We start from the raw sequence: 22,293 nt of genomic DNA on the forward strand, positions 1-22,293 counted from the left end.
CATGTTTCTGTTTAAAGGAGCAGAGGGGAGGGGGGTTATATTTATAAGGAGAGATGAAAGTAGGACTTGGGGCTGGAGTGATAGCACAGCGGGTAGGGCGTTTGCCTTGCACGCGGCCGACCCGGGTTCGAATCCCAGCATCCCATATGGTCCCCTGAGCACCGCCAGGGGTAATTCCTGAGTACATGCCAGGAATGACCCCTGTGCATTGCCGGGTGTGACCCAAAAAAAAAAAAGAGAAAGTAGGACTCATGGGGCTGGAGCGATAGCACAGTGGGTAGGGTGTTTGCCTTGCACGCAGCCAACCTGGATTCGATCCCCGGCATCCCATATGGTCCCCCGAGCACCGTGAGGGGTAATTCCTGAGTGTAGAGCCAGGAGGAACCCTTGAACATCACTGGGTGTGACCCAAAAAGAAAAAAAACAGGACTCATGAAACCAGAGAGATAAGATAGGGGACATGTACACACACACACACACACACACACACACACGCACTCAAAACATGTATATGCTTTTTGTGTATGATTCAGGATCAAACCCAGGTCCTCTCACATATGAGGCTCTGTTCGACCACTGAGCTGCATCCCTGCTGTGGTGTCTAGTCTCCAGGATCTGAATATTTCCTAGCAATATTTCCAAAGTAATAAGCTTTTGGCTGCTGAATACTGGCTCTTTATATATCTAACTGTCTGATTTGTTTACTGCTGTGTATCCAAAATCTATAATCTTGGCCAAAGATTACTTAGAGATGTTTGTGAAATGATTTTGTTGTTGTTGTTGTTGTTGTTGTTGTTTTTAAATTACAAGCTATTTACTATAGAAAATGAAACAAAGAATGAAATTACTGGGTCGAAGAGCTCGTACCGCCTGTGGCTGCCTTGGGTGTGATCCCTGGTACCCATCTTGGTCCCCTGAGCCCTGCCAGGAGTGATCCCTAAGCACAGAGCCGAGAGTAAGCCCTGAGCACAAGCAGGTGTGGCCCCTGAATAAAAGAAGAATGAAATTCCCCATAATCCCACTAGTCCGAGAAACATTTGCTGTCCGTCTTTGTATTTTTCCCCCCATGTGTGGATATACTTCTTTCCAAGTGTTTATGACTGGGGCAGGGGTGTGGTGTTGGGAGCTGCAGGTCACCCCCAGTGGTGCTCAGGGGACTCTGGGTTGCAGAGCTCGAACCACATGGACAGCCTCACCAGGCAAGCGCCACGACCCCGTACTGTCACTGTCCCTCCGTGTTTGTTCCTTAAAGAAGCCAGCTGTGGGGCCGGAGCAATAGCACAGCATGTAGGGCAATTTGCCTTGCACTCGACCGACCCGGGTTCGATCCCTGGCATCCCGAATGGTCCTCTGAGCACCGCCAGGAGTAATTCCTGAGTGCAAGGGCTGGAGCAATAGCACAGTGGGGAGGGCGTTTGCCTTGCATGCGGCCGACCCAGGTTCGATTCCCAGCATCCCATGTGGTCCCCTGGGATGCCAGGAGTAATTCCTGAATGCAGAGCCAGGAGGAACCCCTGTGCATCGCCGGGTGTGACCCAAAAAGAAAAAAAAAATTCCTGAGGGCAGAGTCAGGACTTAACCCCTATGCATTGCCGGGTGTGACCAAAAAAAGAAGAAAAAAAAAGTCAGTTGTGCGTTCGAGCAATAGTTTCAAACAGGTCTGCGAGGACGAAGTATGCATCACTCATTCATTCGTTCCTCAGAGCCTGCCATCCCCTTGCCCCTCGCAGCCACCGTTAGTGAGAATCCCTCTCTGCATCAGCTGCCGCTGCCGTGACTCGGGGTGCTTTGACTGCCTTGTGTGTCTTCAGCCATCTTGGCGTCAGATTCTCAAACGCCCAGCAAGCTCCCATCACAGGCCAACCTCAGCACTCCTGTGTTCCCCTCGTCTGGTATTTTTCTGTTTTCTCACCATCGTATTTTGTCTAGCGTGGCCAGACTCGACCGTTCTGGTCTCCAGGTCATATAAACTAAGGTGTGAGCCTGGTGATTCACTTCCGTCGCTTTTAGGTTCCGTGTGATGACTTATTTCCACTTCCAGGAAAGAGGTCAGGAAATGTCTTCCAAAATATTTGTTGGAACTCACCCAAAAAGCTCGTCTCTGGGGAAACAGAGATTCCTTCTTGCCGTGGGTTCGTTCTGAAGGCAAAGGAAAATGTCGTGATGGTCCCCGATGTTTCTTTTGCAGACCTCAAAGGAAGATCTTCTGCAGGCTGATTTTGAAGGTGCTTTAAAGTTCTTCAGAGTCCAGCTTCCAAAGAGATACAGGGCCGAGGAAAATGCGAGAAGACTGATGGAACAGGCTTGCAACATCAAGGTAAGAGCCAGGAATTGATATCTGCGGCTGCAGAGGAACATGGCAAATCCCTTAAAATCCTCTCTCGGCTTCCGCGGAGTCTTTGGATGTCAGGGCTGCAAACGCGCCTCTCCCACACTTTCGAGAGTGCCCGGAGGGGTCTGTGTCTGTCGCTGTACCTGTGGGAGGGACCCGGTGAAAGTCGCCAGGTTCCGGTTGTAACAAAATGGTTGTAACAAAAGGAAGACAGACATTTGTCTTGGAGGTAGGGCGGGGCTGCGAGCGGGCTGCTGTGACCATGGTTTCCATGGCAGCCGACTTGGTAGTTCGCTTCTGCCATCTGTTTTCGGAGTATTCAGGACAGAGCTACAAGGGCTGTGGAAGCTGTGCTTTCTCCTCACTCGGGGACGTGGAAGGCCTCGAGTCTCTGTCTGCCCGTTTCCATCCCATACCTGCTCCGTGTCCGTGGGTACATGGCTGGGAAGGAGTTGTTTTGTGTACTGGGGGCATGTTGCAAAAATTATCACTGTTATCACTGTCATCCCGTTGCTCATCGATTTGTTCGAGCGGGCACCAGTAACATCTCTCATTGAGAGACTTATTGTGACTGTTTTTGGCATATCCAATACGCACGGGGAGCTTGCCAGGCTCTGCCTCGAGGGCTCGATACTCTCGGTAGCTTGCCGGGCTCTCCGAGAGGGTCTGAGGAATCGAACTCGGGTCGACCGCGTGAAAGGCGAAAGCCCAACTGCTGTGCTATTGCTCCAGCCTGTTGCAAAAATTAAGATAAAGTATTTAGCACTGTAGCACTGTGTCACTGTCGTCCCATTGCTCATCGATTTGCTCGAGTGGGCACCAGTCACGTCTCCATGGTGAGACTTGTTGTGACTGTGTTTGGCATATCCAATACGCCACGGGGAGCTTGCCAGGCTCTGCCGTGCGAGCGGGATCCTCTCGGTAGCTGGCTGGGCTCTCCGAGAGGGACGGAGGAATCGAACCCGGGTTGGCCGCGTGCAAGGCAGCTATCGCTCCAGTCCATCAAGTATTGAATATGTTATAGAGTGTAAAGTTAACTGGTGTGGGTAAAATGCCAAGTGAAGTGTTCCCTCGGAAAATAAAGCAGCATAGGAAAACAATACAACAACAGGAAACATACGTGAAGATGCCTCCCTCCCCCAGATATTAGATATCTGAAACAACAAAACACATTTCCTAAGTCAATTTGAAGTTGAAACTCTGCTCAGAAAGTCAAGGGGAGAGAATGTAAGGGGTAAAATGAAAATAATGGTGGTGGAAAGGTACACTGGTAGTGGGATTAGTGTTAGAGTATTGAATGTAATAGATCACAAACAACTTTATAAAAATAAATAATTTTTTAAAAAATTGGAGCCAGCATTTGGCTTGGTTCATTGGAATTAGTTCTTACACCTCTGGAATATATTTTCTTCCCTAACCATGGCAATAATATAAATTTGTTGGGGGCTGGAGCAATAGCACAGCGGGTAGGGCATTTGCCTTGCACACAACCCACCCGGGTTCAATCCCTGGCACCCCGTATAATCTCCTAAACCCACCAGGAGTGAGTCCAGGAGTCAGCTCTGAACACTGTGGGCCAAAAACCAAAACTATGATGTGTATGTTTGTAGCACTGTAGCACTGTCATCCCATTGTTCATTGATTTGCTCGAGCGGGCACCAGTAACATCTCCATGGTGAGACTTGTTGTGACTGTGTTTGGCATCTCGAATACGCCACGGGGAGCTTGCCAGGCTCTGCTGTGAGGGCAAGATATTCTTGGTAGGTTGCTGGGCTCTCCGAGAGGGACGGAGGAATCGAACCCGGGTTGGCCGAGTGCAAGGCCAACGCCCTACCCGTTTGTATGTGTATAAATTTGTTTTCTGATCAAAGATCCCGTGTCTTCGGGACCATATATTTTTGCAGGAGAAAGTAGACAGTAAACAGTGAGCATGCGTTTAGCCAGTTGGACCGTCTCCCTGGCCCTTGACATGCAAACTTGGAAGGCCTACAGACGTTACTGTCCCTTCATCTGAGCCAGTGGACGATGAGTCATATCTACCTGTAGCTTGAGAATACATCCCCGGGGCCATGGTGCCTCTGGCTGAATTTTGTGACTGACTTGTGAAGGCCAGCGCCAGCCAGTAGCCAGAGCTGTGGAGGAGTTGCTTTGTGTACTGGGGGCATGTTGCAGAAATTCAAGTATTTAATAAGTCATAAATAGAAAAGTCAAGTAGTATGAGTAAAGTGCCACGTTAAGTATTTCCTCGGGAAAAAAGCAGCATGGGAAAACGATACAGCAATATGACATATCTATGAAGATGCCCCCTGCCCCCAGATATTACCTATAAAGTTCCTCAGAAGATGAAGATAACTATTATCAAACCAGAGACATGGGCGCTAAGAAGTGCAGAGCAGAGGCTGGAGCGATAGCACAGCGGGTAGGGCATTTGCCTTGCACAGTGGCCGACCCGGGTTCGATTCCCAGCATCCCATAGGGTCCCCTGAGCACCGCCAGGAGTGATTCCTGAGTGCAGAGCCAGGAGTAACCCCTGTGCATTGCCAGGTGTGACCCAAAAACAAACAAACAAAAAAAAGTGCAGAGCATACAACGTGCAAAGAAATACACTCAGATCTATGAATAAACCTTCTGGAATGAAGGTGCACTGGGCAACTGAAGAGCTTTATTAGAACGGGAACCCAGCTCTGGGGCTCTGTTTTGAAGTAATCATAGGCTTGCTCCATTTTTGTTTCTGCCTCATGGAAGGGGCGATGTTCAAACCCGTGTTACCCATACGCTATTCCAATTGCTCTCACCTGGCCCAAAGCAGGGGTGAGGTGAAGCTGGACAAGCGACGTCTCCAGGGATTGTCCTAGGGATAGAGCCTAAGTGTCCAGCCAAAGGTTGAAAGATTGTTTTTCAATGCAGACCCGCTTGTTTTTTTTTTTTTTTTTTAATTTGGTTTTTGGACTATACCTGCCATTTCTCAGGGCTTATGCCTGGTTCTGCACTTAGTAATCAGGGGGTCATTGGTGCTTGGTACCTGGGATTGAATGAACCTGGGTCCCTGGCGGGCAAGACATGTGCTTTGCCCACTGTGCAATCTCTCTAGTCCCCTAGACCCACTTTTTTTTTTTTTTTTTGCTTTTTGGGTCACACCGGCGATTCACAGGGGTAACACCTGGCTCTGCACTCAGGAATTACCCTTGGCGGTGCTCAGGGGACCATATAGAATGCTGGGATTCGAACCCGGGTTGGCCGCGTGCAAGGCAAACACCCTCCCCGCTGTGCTATCGCTCCAGCCCTATAGACCCACATTTTATAATCCCCGCCCCCTCTTTTTGGCTTTCTGGTAACATCCACCAATGCTCAGGGTTACTCCTGGCCCCTCACTTAGGAATTACTCCTGGCGGTGCTCAGGGAACCATATGGGATGCCGGGGATCCAACCGAGGTGGGCCGTGTGCAAGGCAAACGCCCTCCCCGCTGTGCTATCGCTCCCTTAACCTCAAATCCCTTTACCTCAACCCCTTGCCATAGTCCCCACCGACGTCACCCTGGCATGACCCTAAGGAAAGGAGAGGTTTCAGAAGCGTGGAGAACATCGTAGAGAAGGCAAGGACTAACTGGGGAAACCCAGAGGAAGTGTCCTACCGCCTTGTTGGGGGTTCTGAGTTGAGAGCCATAAAAATCAGCGCTGTTGGGGCTGGAGCGATAGCACAGCGGGTAGGGTGTTTGCCTTGCATGTGGCCGACCCGGGTTCGATTCCCAGCATCCCATATGGTCCCCTGAGCACCACCAGGGGTGATTTCTGAGTGCAGAGCCAGGAGTAACCCCTGTGCGTCGCCAGGTGTGACCCAAAAAGAAAAGAAATCAGCGCTGTTCCGTGAATTCCAGTTTGGGAATAAGCAGATGATTCTTTGGATGCAGAGTTGGGGTTTGCCAGCGAGAGGCTAAGAGAAGCACGGAGTGGCCAGGCAGTGGGGCATTGAGACCTGATAGCAAGGATAAAAAACGAGGAATCCTGCTTTGTAGTTTTCACTGTCTCCCATCATGGGAATATTCCCACCGTAGCCTATCTCAAGGTACCAATGACTTAACAGTCGGTTTCTGGACTGCTCATCCCTTCTGTACTGGCAGACGCAGCTACCATGTCACAAGGATAAGCTCAGAGCCGAGGGGTGGTCATCAAGGATGATGGAGTCTGTCACTGTCATCATCAAGGATGATGACTGGGCTGGAGCAATAGCACAGCGGGTAGGGCGTTTGCCTTGCACGCGGCCCACCTTGGTTGGATCCCCGGCATCCCATATGGTCCCCTGAGCACCGCCAGGAGTAATTCCTAAGTGAGGAGCCAGGAGTAACTCTGAGCATCGATTCCCAGCATCTCATATGGTCCCCTGAGCACCGCCAGGAGTAATTCCTGAGTGCAGAGCCAGGAGTAACCCCTGTGCATCGCCAGGTGTGACCCAAAAGAAAAAAGGATGATGACTGTCACTGTCATCCTGTTGCTCATCGATTTGCTCGAGTGGGCACCAGTAACGTCTCCACTGTGAGACCTGTTACTGTTTTTGGCATATCAGATACGCCACGGGGAGCTTGCCAGGCTCTGAGTCTGTAGTGGAAGAGAAGTGACGGCTGCTGGGGCCTGCAGTACTGCAAGAAAAAGGAGTTGGAGAGAAGTAGGAACAAACTCCAGACTAGGGACAATGGTGCCGGAGGACATTAAATTCTTTGTTATCCAAGGGGAGGGAAAAAAATCACCCATTCTCCAAAAACTAATATTTCAAAAGGTCACTTCATCACCTACAAAGAAAAAACCAGACCTATGCTCAGATTTTCTCCTGTTTGTCCAGCTTGATTAGTGACTGCCAAACCTTGGCCATCCGTGGCCACCTCTGCCCTGCGTGTCTCTGTCCTGGTGATGACACTGGTGATCACTGCCGTTTCACACGATCCACAAAGGTCTGAAGTGCATCCGAGGAGGAATAAAGGAAGATGGGCACAGGCAGAAGGGCAAGGGGGATTTAAGGGGCGGGGACACCTCGTGGCCCCAAACCAAGTCCTGTCCTGCCATATTTCACAATTGTCCCCTACCCCATGCGCTCAGCAGAGTTAGCCATCAGTGACTAGATGTTGCCATGGCAACTACTCGCTCCAGCTCAGCTATCTCTACACTGTGATGGACAATTATCCACTCTCCCAGAGTGGATTAACACAATTCGATCTGGCCTCGTCCAGAGCATGATTTTATAGTGGTAAAGTCACTCATCCAGAAATGTAATATTTTCCCCTTGAGGACCTTCCTACATGTAACCCTGGATTTGATTTTTAACTGTTGGAAAAGACCTTTCACAAAGAAGCAAAAAACGATAAAGAACATTTGTATTAGGAGCATTTGGCCTCTGAATTTCTTCTGCTGTTTGCTGTTTACCTCGGGCCGCTGTGTCAGAATGTCATCTCCCCCAAAGAGATCTCTGAATTAGCCACATACAGGCTTTTGTTGACTTCATGGATGTAAAAATGTGAAACCTTTCAGGCATGGTGGAAAAAGGTTCATTTTTTTTTTTTTTGGCTTTTTGGGTCACATCCAGTGATTCACAGGGGTTACTCCTGGCTCTGCACTCAGGAATCACTCCTGGCGGTGCTCGGGGACTATATGGGATGCTGGGAATCGAACCTGGGTTGGCTGTGTGCAAGGCAAATGCCCTCCCCGCTGTGCTATCGCTCCAGCCCCAAAAGGTTCCTTTTTTTACTGGAACTTTTCCGTAAAGAAGCCTTGCTGGGGATATTAGTTTAAAGAATCATGATCTTCTGGGGGAATCTGATTGTGTCTTAGGGTGCAGAGATGTGGTGATCTACAACTTAATAACGAGAGGTCGTTGCCGTATCAAAACAGTTGCCTCTTCCTTTCCTTCTCGGATGCTGTGAGCCTTCACAGCCCTCAGTGCCCTCAGATGTGGGCCGTGGTTTGCACCCCCACCTCCAAGGGAGATGAATGTCACGTGATCTTGTTCCACTAGTCCTGTATCTTCCAGCCTAAGAGCGAGTGCACGGGTCGCGGTGCTTGTTTGTTTTGTTTTTTTTTTTAATTTTATTGAATCACCGTGAGATAGTTACAAGCTTTCATGTTTGGGTTTCAGTCATACAATGATCAAACACCCATCCCTCCACCAGTGCACATTCCCCACCCCCTGTATCCCCGGTAAACCCTCCCTTTCCCACCCTCCCCCTGCCTCCATGGCAGACAATACTCCCCATACTCTCTATAAAGGTGCTTGCTTTGCACCTGGTGAGATCCCCCACTCTGTGCTCAGCCCCCCTGAACATAGAGCCAGGAATAGCCTCCAAGCACCACTGGGTGTGGCCACCCCCCAAAACAAACAGCAAAAGAGACAAAACAGCAACCACGAAAAGCCACATGTTAGGGCAGGCAGGGAACCCTCAAACATGGGTCATGCTCTGGCTCAGTGGGGAAGCGGGAGTGGACAGTCCAGCGAGCAGCTACGGGGTGCAGCTTACGTATTTTAGTCAGCTTACGTATTTTACATAAGTTACTATTTTACATATTTTACTAGAAAATTCCGCTTTTCTGACTGCCTCCAATGATCCAGGCTGCACTGATCTCTTAGTTGTTTCTGCCATTTCAGTCCTCCATTATACCTACTTCTGCCAGTTCTTTTAAGTTTAATTTAAAGAAAAAAAAAGCTATAGGGGCTGGAGCGATAGCACAGCGGGGAGGGCGTTTGCCTTGCATGCAGCCGACCTGGGTTCGAATCCCAGCATCCCATATGGTCCCCTGAGCACTGCCAGGGGTAATTCCTGAGTGCAGAGACAGGAGGAACCCCTGTGCATCGCCGGGTGTGACCCAAAAAGCAAAAAAAAAAAAAAAGACATAAAGACATTTCACCTGGTGGGTGAAACCTGAGTTTTATATGATGAATTAATGTATGTGAATCATTAAATTCTCTACCTCAAGGAGACAGAAAACGGTTATAAAAATTGATATCAGAAGCCAGAGTGATGGTCCGTCAGTTAGGCACTGACCTTAGACACGACTGACCCTGGTTCCATCCCAAGTAACCCATAAGGTCCCTGCAGAGTCAGTACTAAGCCCTGAGCACAACTGGGCATGGCCCAAAATCTAAAAAAAAAATAATATGTATGTGTGTGTGTGTGTATTTAAAGCTAGTATCCATCTTCCTTGGAAAAAGCCATAAATAAATTTTTTTTCCACAATGATTTACAAATGTGATCTTCATGTCTTTGATTTTTGTTTCTAGTAGTGGATTCACAGTAAGGCTGTATTTCAACTGGGCTTCACAGTTTGTGTTTGGGGACACGATTTAAATAATAGCACAGACAGGATGTTGGTCCTCTGTGCCCGTTTTGTGGCTCACTGGAGGTAGCAATATAAATAATTAATATGTCTTTGACTTTGAGAGTAGATTCGATTGGGAAGGCTAGACCAGGGGCCAGCGAGCCAAGCACGCCGACCGCAGCCATTTCAGCCGTCCGTTTCTTCCCTGGGAGTAGCGGCAGAATAATGTTACGTTTGCTTATTGATATTTTTGTTTCTCCAGCTCCCAGACCCATTTAGCATTTAGCTGGCAAGCCGCTAAGTTTCCTCCCCAGACCAGCGTGCCTTGATCTTCCTCTGACCACGACACCACCCTTCTGGCATGGTTTCCTCTCTGTGTCCTTCAGTCCCACGGACTGGCCCCCTAATCTGGCACTGGGGCCGTCCTTAGTATAGCCTGGGGACCCCATGGGTCTAAATGGTCTCCTGTTAAGAAACAGGATTTTAGACAGCATATTGGGCTGGAGCGAGAGCACAGCGGGGAGGGCGTTTGCCTTGCACGCGGCTGACCCAGGTTCAACTCCCAGCATCCCATATGGTCCCCTGAGCACCTGTTATTGTTACTGTTTTTGGCATATCGAATACGCCACGGGGAGCTTCCCAGGCTCTGCCGTGCAGGCGGGATACTCTCGGTAGCTTGCCGGGTTCTCCAAGAGGCATATATATTTAAATAGGACTGGAGCGATAGCACAGCGGGGAGGGTGTTTGCCTTGCATGCAACCGACCCGGGTTCGATTCCTCCATCCCTCTCAGAGAGCCCGGCAAGCTACCGAGAGCATCCCACCCGCACAGCAGAGCCTGGCAATCTCCCCGTGGCGTATTCAGTATGCCAAACACAGTCACAACAAGTCTCACCATGGAGACGTGACTGGTGCCCGCTCGAGCAAATCGATGAACAACAGGACGACAGTGCTCCAGTGCTATGTATTTTACTATTGGACCTTTTCCCCTCCTCCCTGTGTAAAAACCACTTTTGAAATGGGGGTGACAAGTTGTAAATAGAGAAAGGACCCTCCCAAGTAACAGGAACGATGCCACTTGGAAATGCAGTAACATTGGCAGGTCTCTGCTTCTCTGGCCAGGTTCGGGGGGAGGGGGCACCCCCCGCAAGGGAGAGGTGCTCTGTGGGGTGGTAGATGGTAAGGGATGGGACCCACATCCCTCCTGGCACCAGTGCCTCTGACCCGGGGTCTCTGTTGGCACCAGGAGGGGGAGGGGGAGGAAAGGTAGCGCCTTGACCCTTTCTCTGCTCACCTGCTGCTGAATCCTTAGTGCAGCCAGAGTAGTTCCTAGAGCACTGTAAGGACAGTAGCAGCATCTGAGAAGGTGTCTTTATTTCTCATTTGAGTGGATCTCACCATACAGGAAGTGGTGGAAGTGGTGGCAAAAGTGTGTTGTGTTACTTAGCTGCGCCTTGAAGAAGTTTCAGTGACTCATTTTATTTTGTTTTTTTGTTTTGTTTTTGGGTCACACCTGGCGATGCACAGGGGTTCCTCCTGGCTCTGCACTCAGGAATTACTCCTGGCGGTGCTCAGGGGACCATATGGGATGCTGGGATTTGAACCTGGGTCGGCCGCGTGCAAGGCAAACGCCCTACCCGCTATGCTATCACTCCAGCCCCCTCATTTTATTTTGGTTTGGGGGTTACACCTGGCAGTGCTCAGGGCTGACTCTGTGCTCGGGGGTCCCTCCTGGTGGGTCTGGGAAAACCACATGGGGTGACGGGATTGAACTCGGGTCAGCTGCGTGCAAGGCCAGCACCCTCCCCGCTGTGCTTTCGCTACGGTAACTCCTTTTAAACAGCTATAGTGCGTTTATGAACCCGCCCTCCTTTATTTTTTTTTCACCTGCAATAAAGTAGTTTAATATTGTCATATAAACACACATGCAGATTAAAGGAAAAGAACAGATAACTAAGAAACAAATACATAGGTGGACAGTTTACAACAAATGAGATAAGAATATATATTAGGCAAAGAGCAGACTTTTTAAATAAATGGTATTGAGACATATTTACTGCATATAAAACATAAAATTAGGGGCCGGAGCGATAGCACAGCGGGTACGGCGTTTGCCTTGCGCTCGACCGACCCGGCTTCGATCCCCGGCATCCCACATGGTCCCCCAAGCACTGCCAGGAGTAATTCCTGAGTGCAAAGCCAGGAGTAACCCCTGAGCATCGCTGGGTGTGACCCAAAAAGCAAAAAATAATAATAATAAAATTAGTAAAAATTTAAATATTCAGCTTGAAACCACATAAATTTTCTTGAAGCAACTTTTTTTTTTTTCTTTTTGGGTCACACCTGGCGATGCACAGGGCTTACTCCTGGCTCTGCACTCAGGAATCACTCCTGGCAGTGCTTGGGGGACCCTATGGGATGCTGGGAATCGAACCTGGGTCGGCCGAGTGCAAGGCAAACGACCTACCCGCTGTGCTATTGCTCCAGCCCCGCCCTCCTTTATTTATTCCCTCTTTTCCAGGGGTTCTATTTTCCTCAGTGGTCCCTGATCCTTAGTACCTCACTCATGCTCCGGGGTGGCCAGTGTCCACTGGCTGGTTGCGTGCCCCCCGCATCTGCCCCCTGACTCAGGCCTGTATCAGCCTGCTAGAGCCGCGGTAACAAAACATCCCAATTCATGTGACTCCAGCAGCGGAAATGCACTTCCTACTTCTGGCAGCTCAAGGTCAGATCCTCGGTGCCCCCGATGTTTCTCTGTTCACAGATCTCTCTCGTCTTTCTGGCGGGTGTTGTGCTGTGTCCTTCCGCGGTCTATCACCCACTGTCTGTGTCTGTGCAGAAGGACGGCCCCCCCACCCCCCAAGTTGTAAAGTATTAGGACCCACCTAACCATATTGGATTAGGATGGAATTTGCACCCAGACCAGTTGCATTTGAATTATGGAGAGGTCATTGTTGGAGGTCGCACAGATCAGACATTGTGAGGAGACAGGGAGAATGGGAAGTCTGTATCTGGGCATGGATGGAGACGGGAAATTGGTATCTGGAGCGTCTGCCCCCTATATGCACAGCAAATGTATGTGTCAGTACATCTGCTTAGTTTTTGAGGAGAGGCCTCATTTGGTCCGAAAGAAGAGATGGTATTTTCATGATCACTATAGCACTGTCATCCCGTTGCTCATCGATTTGCTCGAGCGGGCACCAGTCACGTCTCCACGGTGAGACTTGTTGTGACTGTCTTTGGCATATCGAATACGCCATGTGGAGCTTGCCAGGCTCTGCCATGTGGGCGGGATACTCTTGGTAACTTGCCGGGCTCTCAAGAGGAGAGGAGGAATCAAACCCAGATCAGCTGCATACAAGGCCATACAAGGCCAACGCCCTACCCACTGGGCTATCGCTCCAGCCTACTTATTAATACTTTTTTTTAACTTATTAATACTTTTGATTGAATAGTTTCTTTTTTATTTATTTTTAAAATTTATTCTTTTATTGCGTCACCATGTGGAAAGTTACAAAGCTTTCAGGTTTAAGTCTCAGTTATACAATGCTCGAACACCCATCCCTTCACCAGTGCACATATTCCACCACCAAGAATCACAGTATAGCTCCACCCCACCCCCCACCTCCCCAGCCCCCCACCCCGCCTGTGTAACTGATAAATTTCACTTTACTTTCACTTTACTTTGATTACATTCAATATTTCAACTAAAAACTCACTATTATTGTTTGGAGTTTCTCCCCCCTAAAGTTGGACCTTGCAGTTTCTTTTATCATGAGCTGATACTGGTTTCTTTTTGGTTTGTTTCGCTTTAAATACAATAGAAAAGCCACATTATCAGACCCTAGGGAGAGTACAGGGATAAGGCCCTTGCCTTACGGGCAGCCAACCTGGGTTTGATCCTGAGCACCGCATCACAGTCCCCTGAGCACTGCGAGGAGTGATCCCTGAGCACTGTTGGTGATGCCTCACCCCCGAAACAAAGCCTGTCTCACAAGCCAGAACGCAGAGCCTGTGCTCCGGCCCCTTGTGCCCTCTCTGTTTCCCAAACTCTAGTTCTTTAAAATGATGGGGCCGGGGGCTGGAGTGATAGCACAGCAGGGAGGGCGTTTGCCTTGCACGTGGTCGACCTGGGTTCGATTCCCAGCATCCCATATGGTCCCCTGAGCACCGCCAGGAGCAATTCCTGAGTGCAGAGCCAGGAATTGCATCGGGAGGTATGACCTCCCGATGTAATTGTGCATCGGGAATTGTGTCACTCCTATGCATCGGGAGGTGTGACCCAAAAAGCAAATAAATAAATAAATAAATAAATAAATAAATAAAATGATGGGGCCGTAGTCCGTGCAGCCTTACCACCCCCGCCTCTAAAGCCTTTCAGAGGGACCCGTCTAAGGCCGGGGGGTTGGCGGGGAGTGTTCACGAGACTCAATCCCAGAATCTCAGTCTGGCGGAAATGCCGTGGGGAAAAGCAAGCCGCCCGAAGAGAAAGGGAAGGATGGTCCACTCGCTTGTCCCCTGCCCAAGAGGTCGCTTGAGCGGAACCCTGCGTTGGTCGGGGAAACTGCTGCGTCAGCAGAACTCGCCTTCGTGTCCTGCTGTCAAAAGGCACACGGCGGCTTAATCTCGCCCGCTTGGCGGACATCACAAACGATTCTCCACGCAGAGGCTGAAGCCGAGCCTCTCGACGATGGACCTCCTGAGCCAAGCACGCAGGGGTCGCTCTCCCCGAGAGCCTCCAGGCCTTCTGCGGGGGGAGGGGGGCGCTCTGTCACAGCCTCCCCGCCCCCGGCCCCCCACTACTCCATCCTGCCTGCAGCCTGAGGTCTGCGCCCTGCCCCTGCTGGGGCCTCTGCACCTCTTGTCCTAGCGGCAGCTTGCTGTTCCTCTTGGCATCCTGTGCCATCTGTCGTTTTTGTTAGAAGGCACCAAGGGTGAGTGGTAACTGCATCACAGTGACAGCCACCGCTGATGCTGTGTCACTGTGTGGTCTGCAGTGTCACAGTCGAGACGTCACTGCATCGTTGTCGTGCCTTACTCCCGCTTTTATTATGTGGGGTTTTGTTTGTTTATTTATTTATTTATTTATTTGCTTTTTGGGTCACACTCGGCCGATGCACAGGGGTTACTTCTGGCTCATGCACTCAGGAATTACTCCTGGCGGTGCTCGGAGGACCCTATGGGATGCTGGGAATCGAACCCGGGTCGGCCGCGTGCAAGGCCAATGCCCTCCCCGCTGTGCTATGGCTCCAGCCCGCTATGTGTTTTTTTTTTCTTTTGGGGTCACACCCGGCGATGCTCAGGGGTTCCTCCTGGCTCATGCACTCAGGAATAACTCCCACTGGTGCTCAGGGGACCCTATGGGATGCCGGGGATTGAACCTGGGTCAGTTGCATGCAAGGCAAACACCCTCCCTGCTGTGCTATCGCTTCGGCCCTTACTCCTGTTTTCAAAGAGCAGGAACTGGGCACAGAATTTTGAGGTCTCTGTCCGCAAAGTCGCCTTTGCCATCACGCGACAGTCAGAATGCGACTGTTGTCCCCGTTTCCCCGAGTCTGCTTTCCTAGTTCTCTCCACTGACTTGTATTTGTCTTAGTATTTTTTTTTCTTTTTGGGTCACACCCGGCGATGCTCAGGGCTGACTCCTGGCTCTGCACTCAGGAATTACTCCTGGCGGTGCTCAGGGGACCCTATGGGATGCTGGGAATCGAACTTGGGTCGACTGCATGCAAGGCAAACGCCCTCCCCGCTGTGCTATCGCTCCAGCACCGGTATTCACCTTGAGCTCCGTTGTTGCCTGGTTTGGGAGGGCCGTCGATATTTCAAAGTTATTTAACCTATTAGTCATTCACAGAGTTCAGGCTTGGCAGATTCCACTAACTTGCACCCCCCCCCCATTCTTTGGCTCAGTGAGTATGAAGAAGCTCTTGCACACCCCCTGGGACCTGGGGTGACCTTTGACCCTGGACTCCGTGATAGAGCAGACAGATTCCTGGCCCAGAAGATAGAGGAGAATGTTAGGGACAGATAAGGCCCCCGTTTAATGGGAAGTTGTGATGCAACTTACAGAGGGCAGGAAAAGTTTGTTATGATAGAGCAAAGGCTCGGGGGCCAGTTTAGACTGGGGAGTGAAACCTACTGAAAAGTCACCGGAGAAAAGGCCTTTTCAACGAAGACCCTCCAAGCTGGACAGAAGCCAGCGACTGAGGCAGAGAATGTATTCTGGATTTTTCTCTTTTTTTTTGCTTTTATTTGCTTTTTTGGGTCATACCCAGCGATGCTCAGGAGTTGCTCTTGGCTCTGCACTCAGGAATCACTCCTGGCGCTGCTGGGGGACCCTATGGGATGCCGGGAATCGAACCCGGGTCAGCTGCATGCAAGGCCAACACTCTCCCCGCTGTGCTATCACTCCAGCCCCCAAAATGAATTTTTATTTATTTATTATTTGTTTTTTGTTTGTTTGTTTGTTTTGGGGCCACACCTGGCAATGTTCAAGGGTTACTCTTTTTCTTTTTTTAAATTTTTGCTTTTTGTGTCCCACCCGGCGATGCTCAGGGCTGACTCCTGGCTCTGCACTCAGGAATCACTCCTGGGGGTGCTCGGGGGGACCCTATGGGATGCCGGGAATCGAACCCGGGTCGGCCGCGTGCAAGGCGAACGCCCTCCCCGCTGTGCTATCGCTCCGGCCCCTGGCTCTTTTGTTTCTGACCAAACAGTGGCCAGGATATCAGCAGATGTTCCCTGGGGCAGAGCCCCCGCACGCTCAGGACGGACTCCTGAAGAGCCGAGCGTCAGTGTGGCTGAGCACTGGGAAAAGAGGGCGAGTCTCTTGGAGTCAGAACTTCTCTGCAAGCTCGAGGAGGAAGTGCCTCTTAAACTTGTATTTTGTTCTTTGGCATATGCTAGTCCCTAGTGACCTGCAGCTTTTTTTGACAGACGCTGTGGAGGAGCCCAGGATGGCACCAGCAGGCCTTCAAGGCTCTGTCAGTCTGCAGGCTAGAGAGGACCCCTCCCCCCTTGCTTCTTCCCCACCCCCAACATCTCATTTTCTTCCCAGAGGGAGCGAGGCGGGGAGCTGGGTCTTGGCACTTGAGGTGTAGGAGTCGAATGCTCCAGCCATATTCTTCTCTATAAAAACATATTTCACGGTCCAAGAAGAAAACCACAGACAAGGAAATGTGTGGGACAGTCCTGAAGCAGAAAGATGTTTGACCTTTGCAGGGAACGGAAAGGTTGGAACAGATGGAGCGAAATAAATGCAAACTGGCGGGGAGATGGATCCAAGGGGCCTCGGATGCCGTGATTAGAGTTTTGGATGGCGATTTTCTTTTAGAAGGATTTTCAAAAGATGATATCTGTATTGCACTGTAGCACTGTTGTCCCATTACTCATCAATTTGCTTGAGCGGGCACCAGTCACGTCTCCATGGTGAGACTTGTTGTGACTGTTTTTGGCATATCAAATACGCCATGGGGAGCTTGCCAGGCTCTGCTGTGCGGGCGGGATACTCCCGGTAGCTTGCCGGGCTCTCCGAGAGGGGCGGAGGAATCGAACCCAGGTCGGCTGCATGCAAGGCAAACACCCTACCCGCTGTGCTATCGCTCCAGTCCTATTTAAATATATATGCCTCTTGGAGAGCCCGGCAAGCTAACGAGAGTATCCTGCCCGCATGGCAGAGTCTGGCAAACTCCCCGTGGCGTATTCGATATGCCAAAAACAGTAACAATAACAGGTGTCATCCCCCTGACCCTGAAAGAGCCTCCAATTATTGGGAAAGACGAGTAAGGAGAGACTGCTAAATGCTCAGGGCTGGGGGGCTGGAGCATTGCACAGCGGGTAGGGCGTTTGCCTTGCACGCAGCCAACCCGGGTTCGATTTCCAGCATCCCATATGGTCCCCTGATACCACCAGGAGTAATTCCTGATTGCATGAGCCAGGAGTAACCCCTTTGCATAGCTGGGTATGACCCAAAAAGAAAAAAAAAAAATCTCAGGGCTGGGATGATTGGAGACGTTCCTGGCGCCCGCTCGAGTAAATCGATGAACAACAGGATGACAGTGATACAGTAATCTCTGTATATGAGAAAGAATAGAAGGGGGAAGAGTAAACTTAGAGAAGGTAGAAGTAAAGATAAAAGTAGACCAGTAATCCAGGTAAGAAGACCTAGAGAAAAAGAAATTCGAAGGAATTCATGGGTTCAAGATAGATTCTGAATGTAAACGATGTGTAACTCCCTGATAAATGGAATGGGGTTGGGTGGTTAGAGGAAGACATGAAAGATTATTCCTGACCTTCTGGCTTGACTGCTAGCTGTCCGGAAGTCTTTAATTGAGCAGAAAGTCAAATGGGAGAAATAGTCAGATAGGAGAAAATTCCAAGTTCAATTTTAGAAATGTTGAGGTTTAGAAATACTAAATTTGGGAGCTGGAGCGATAGCACAGCGGGGAGGGCGTTTGCCTTGCACGCAGCCGACCCGGGTTCGATCCCCAGCATCCCATAGGGTCCCCTGAGCACCGCCAGGAGTAATTCCTGAGTGCAGAGCCAGGAGTCAGCCCTGAGCATCGCTGGGTGTGACCCAAAAAGAAAAAAAAAACTAGAAATACTAAACTTGACGAGAAATGCAAGTGACTGCGACAGTGGTGGAGGGAAGTGGTCACTCGGATGAGGACTGGGTGCCGGAAGGAGGTGAAGTGCAGAACATGACACGCCATTGGTGACATTTTTGTAAACCACAGTGCCTCAGAGAGGGAGAGGAAAAATGTGCCTGCACAGAGGCGGGAGGGAAACTGAGGATTTTGGTGGAGGAAAGTGGGCACTGGTGAATGGATTGGTATTGGAATATTATATGCCTAAAACTCAATCATGAATAGGGGCTGGAGCAATAGCACAGCAGGGAGGGCGTTTGCCTTGCATGCGGCTGACCCAGATTCGATTCCCAACATCCCATAGGGTCCCCTGAGCACTGCCAGGAGTAATTCTTGAGTGAAGAGCCAGGAGGAACCCCTGTGGATCACTGGGTGTGACCCAAAAAGTAAAACAAAACAAAAAATTCATGAATAACTTTCTAACTTTGAAATTAATTCATAGTGATCCAATTTTTAAAAACTTGTATTGCAGGTGAAGATAGTGGCGCTATTCAACATAATAAAAGGGGAATTGAATGCCTTTTCTTTCCTGGATGTATCTGATAGTACATGTTGCTAACTCGCTGATAAATGGGGTGGGGGTGGGTGGTTAGAGTACGTAAGACTTCTCATAGAAAACACTCTGGAGAGAATTGCAAAATTTGGCGGAAGGTGTGCATAGCTTGCTAGGGCAGGTTGGAATCAGAACATTTCCTCCTTCATCTCTGACCAGCGGGCCAGCCAGCGGGAAGCAGTCTGAGGGTGTTTTCTCCCTGTTTATTTGTCAGTCTTCCAGGTGGAGTGTTCCCGACTCCTTTCCTTGCGGGAGGGTTAGAGGCAAATTCCATTTTCTTTGCTAACTGTTAGGCGGTGCCGGGGATATGGTACCGTCAGTGCTTAGTTGCTCTGCCTCACAGTGAATGCCAAGGGAAGTACCGTACGTGCAGGGTCAGAAACTCTCTCTCGTAGTCTGCATTTTCTGAAGTCAGAAAACTTCTTTTCTTTTTTTTTTCCTCTCAAGTGATCATCTTTTATATGAAATAAGAGCACTTTAAGATTTGAGAGGTACCGGGGGCTAGAGAGATAACACAGTGGGTGTTTGACTTGCATACGACTGACCCGGGTTTGATTCCCAGCATCCCATAGGGTCTCCTGAGCACCACCAGGAGTAATTCCTGAGTGCCGAGCCAGGAGGAACCCCTGAGCATCGCCGGGTGTGACCCAAAAAGCAAGAAAGAAAGAGAGAAAGAGAGAAAGAAAGAAAAGAAAGAAAGAAAGAAAGAAAGAAAGAAAGAAAGAAAGAAAGAAAGAAAGAAAGAAAGAAAGAAAGAAAGAAAGAAAGAAAGAAAGAAAGAAGGAAAGGAAGGAAAGAAGGAAGGAAGAGAGGGAGGGAGGGAGGGGGGGAGAAAGAGAGGAAGGAAGAGAGAAAGAGAGGAAGGAAGGAAGGAAGGAAGGAAGGAAGGAAGGAAGGAAGGAAGGAAGGAAGGAAGGAAGGAAGGAAGGAAGGAAGGAAGGAAGGAAGGGAGAAAGAGGAAGGAAGAGAGAAAGAGAGGAAGGAAGAGAGAAAGAGAGAAAGAAAGAGAGAAAGAAAAAGAAAGAAAGAAAGAAAGAAAGAAAGAAAGAAAGAAAGAAAGAAAGAAAGAAAGAAAGAAAGAAAGAAAGAAAGAAAGAAAGAAAGAAGAAGAAAGAAAGAAAGAAAAAGAAAGAAGTGAATCATCCACCTAGCAATTGAAAAAAAAAGAATTTGGGGGGGGGGGCGGAGTGATAGTTCAGTGGGTAGGGCATTTGCCTTTGCACGCAGCTGACCTGGGTTCAGGTCATATACCCATATCCCGATACCCCAGGAGTAACCCCTGAGCATTGCTGGGTGTGACCAAAAAAGCAAAAAAAAATTCTTTTCTTTTTTTTTTTTTCTGAACCAAGGTTGGCTTTATTGAAACATATTGAGAAAGATGTGAGCGGGCAGAGAAGATTGTGTCCGTGAGAGTACACAGCCTGCTCTGAAGTACTTTCTCGGGCACCATGCTTTCCAGTACTCCCATGGTAGGGTTTCATGTATAACAATCTCATTTTTTCTCTGTGCAGGTGTTAAGTCAGGCTGGCTTCACAGCTGTGCCCTAGTTGAACTTCTAAAGCGACGATAGTTTATCCTCTGAATGCAGTATACTCCTGGTCTGGAATTGGACCTTAACTTGGGGAATTGCTTCCTGGGTCGGTCTGCAAAATCCCCCTCTCAAAGTGAAATTCAGTTCTAAATTGTCAAAAGTGGAATAAGAAAAGCTTTTGTCTAGGAGGTCTTCGAGGGGCAACCATGTCATTAGCGCAAACTCCAGTTTCTCCTCGGCACGCTCAGCTGACTGTCGTGAGCACAGAGCCGGTTCCTTCGAGATAGAGATACGGTAATTACCTCAACCCCTCGGAGCGCGAGCCACCAGGGACAGTTGATATGTCTTTCCAAGGAATTTTCAGCTGGCCCGACTCCTGCCTTTGGAATAGAGCGTGTGAGCTTTTATCTCGATCGTGATAACGTTTCAATGTAAGGAGGAAAAGCTTGAAATGCAACCGTGTCAGCCTCTCTCTCTCTCTCTCTCTCTCTCTCTCTCTCTCTCTCTCTCTCTCCTCTCTCTCTCTCTCTCTCTCTCTCTCCTCTCCTCTCTCTCTCTCTCTCTCTCTCTCTCTCTCTCTCTCTCTCTCTCTCTCTCTCGATCGCATACAACTAATCCTTCATGGGACTAGAGCTAGCCCCGGGGGGGAGGGCACGTGGGGGAGGTTGATGATCAGAACTAGGGGAGCTTCACCGAATATCAGAGCTAACCCTGCAATTCTAATGTCCATCCCAGTGTTCTGAGAAGGCCTGCCCGGAACCACCAGCGGGAGGCGGTGGCTGTGTGGCTTGACTGCCCCATCCTCTTGTTTGGGCCTCAACCACAGCTGTGTGGAGAGGGGTGCGATGCTGAGTAATGAATGCTGAGTCAAGCTTTTAAAAATGTGTTGGGGCTGGAGCAATAGCACAGCGGGGAGGGCGTTTGCCTTGCACGCGGCTGACCCGGGTTCGATTCCCAGCATCTCATACGGTCCCCTGAGCACCGCCAGGGGTGATTCCTGAGTGCAGAGCCAGGAGGAACCCCTGTGCATCACCAGGTGTGATCCAAAAAGCAAATAATAATAATAATAATAAAGATAAAAATAAATAAAAATGTGTGTATCAGGGCCAGAGTAACACTGCAGCGGGTAAAGAGTTTGCCTTGCATACAGCCGGCCCGGGTTTGATCCCAGCATCCCTGAGTACTGCCGGGAGGTATTTCCTGAGGGCAGAGCCAGGAGTAACCCCTGAGCATCTCCGATGTGACCTCCAAAACCAGAATAAATCAGTAAAATTAAAATGTGTGTATCTGGGCACGGGAGAGCTAGGACATTATATATATAATCACCGTGAGAACAGTTACAAAGCTTTCAAGTTTAAGTCTCGGTCACACAATGATTAAACACCCATCCCTTCACCAGTGCACATTTTCCACCCCCAAGAACCCCACTATAACCCCCATCCTGCCCCTTCCCCTGCCTGTGTGGCAGATGATTTCTACTTTACTCTCTTTCTACTTTGATTACATTCATTATTTTGATGAAAGACCCACCATTATTATTGGGAATTTTCCTCAACAATCAGACCTGCTGAAAAGGCATCGTTAGATAGTTTTTTTTCTATTGCTGAGAATGGAGCATATGACGTCGCCGCGATTTTGGATTTCTGATATTTTAGTAATAAGACTGGAGCCGTTCGTGGGTGGCAACTCGGGGCCTCGTCGGGGTGGGGAGAAGGGCCGGTTCCACCCCCCATCCCGTGAGACCCCGCATGTCTCGTCACTGCAGTCTTGTACCTGGCCAGGCAGCGTTTTTAAAGTCCCTCCCACCACCACCACCACCAACATGTCCCCCCCTGGTCCGGCCAGTCCGTGAGTGTGGTAAGAAATGATTCCGAGGATTATCTTGTTTGGCACCGTTGACCTGAAAATCAGAGCTTATCCGGATTATCCTTGGG

The 22,293-nt window shown here is 49.6% G+C and overlaps 1 protein-coding gene across 3 annotated transcripts in view; it reads left to right on the top strand.

Annotated features, from left to right (window-relative positions):
- Positions 1-22,293, top strand: part of RABGAP1L (RAB GTPase activating protein 1 like) — a 401,062-nt gene that overhangs the window by 304,677 nt on the left and 74,092 nt on the right. For all 3 annotated transcript variants that reach the window (XM_055120168.1, XM_055120167.1, XM_004613724.2), the window contains one exon: positions 2,189-2,317. In XM_055120168.1, the coding sequence (XP_054976143.1) occupies positions 2,189-2,317 (129 nt within the window). The remainder of the gene's footprint in view (positions 1-2,188; positions 2,318-22,293) is intronic.

The sequence above is a fragment of the Sorex araneus genome, chromosome X (genome assembly GCF_027595985.1).
Source record: "Sorex araneus isolate mSorAra2 chromosome X, mSorAra2.pri, whole genome shotgun sequence".
Taxonomy (NCBI): Eukaryota; Metazoa; Chordata; class Mammalia; order Eulipotyphla; family Soricidae; genus Sorex; species Sorex araneus.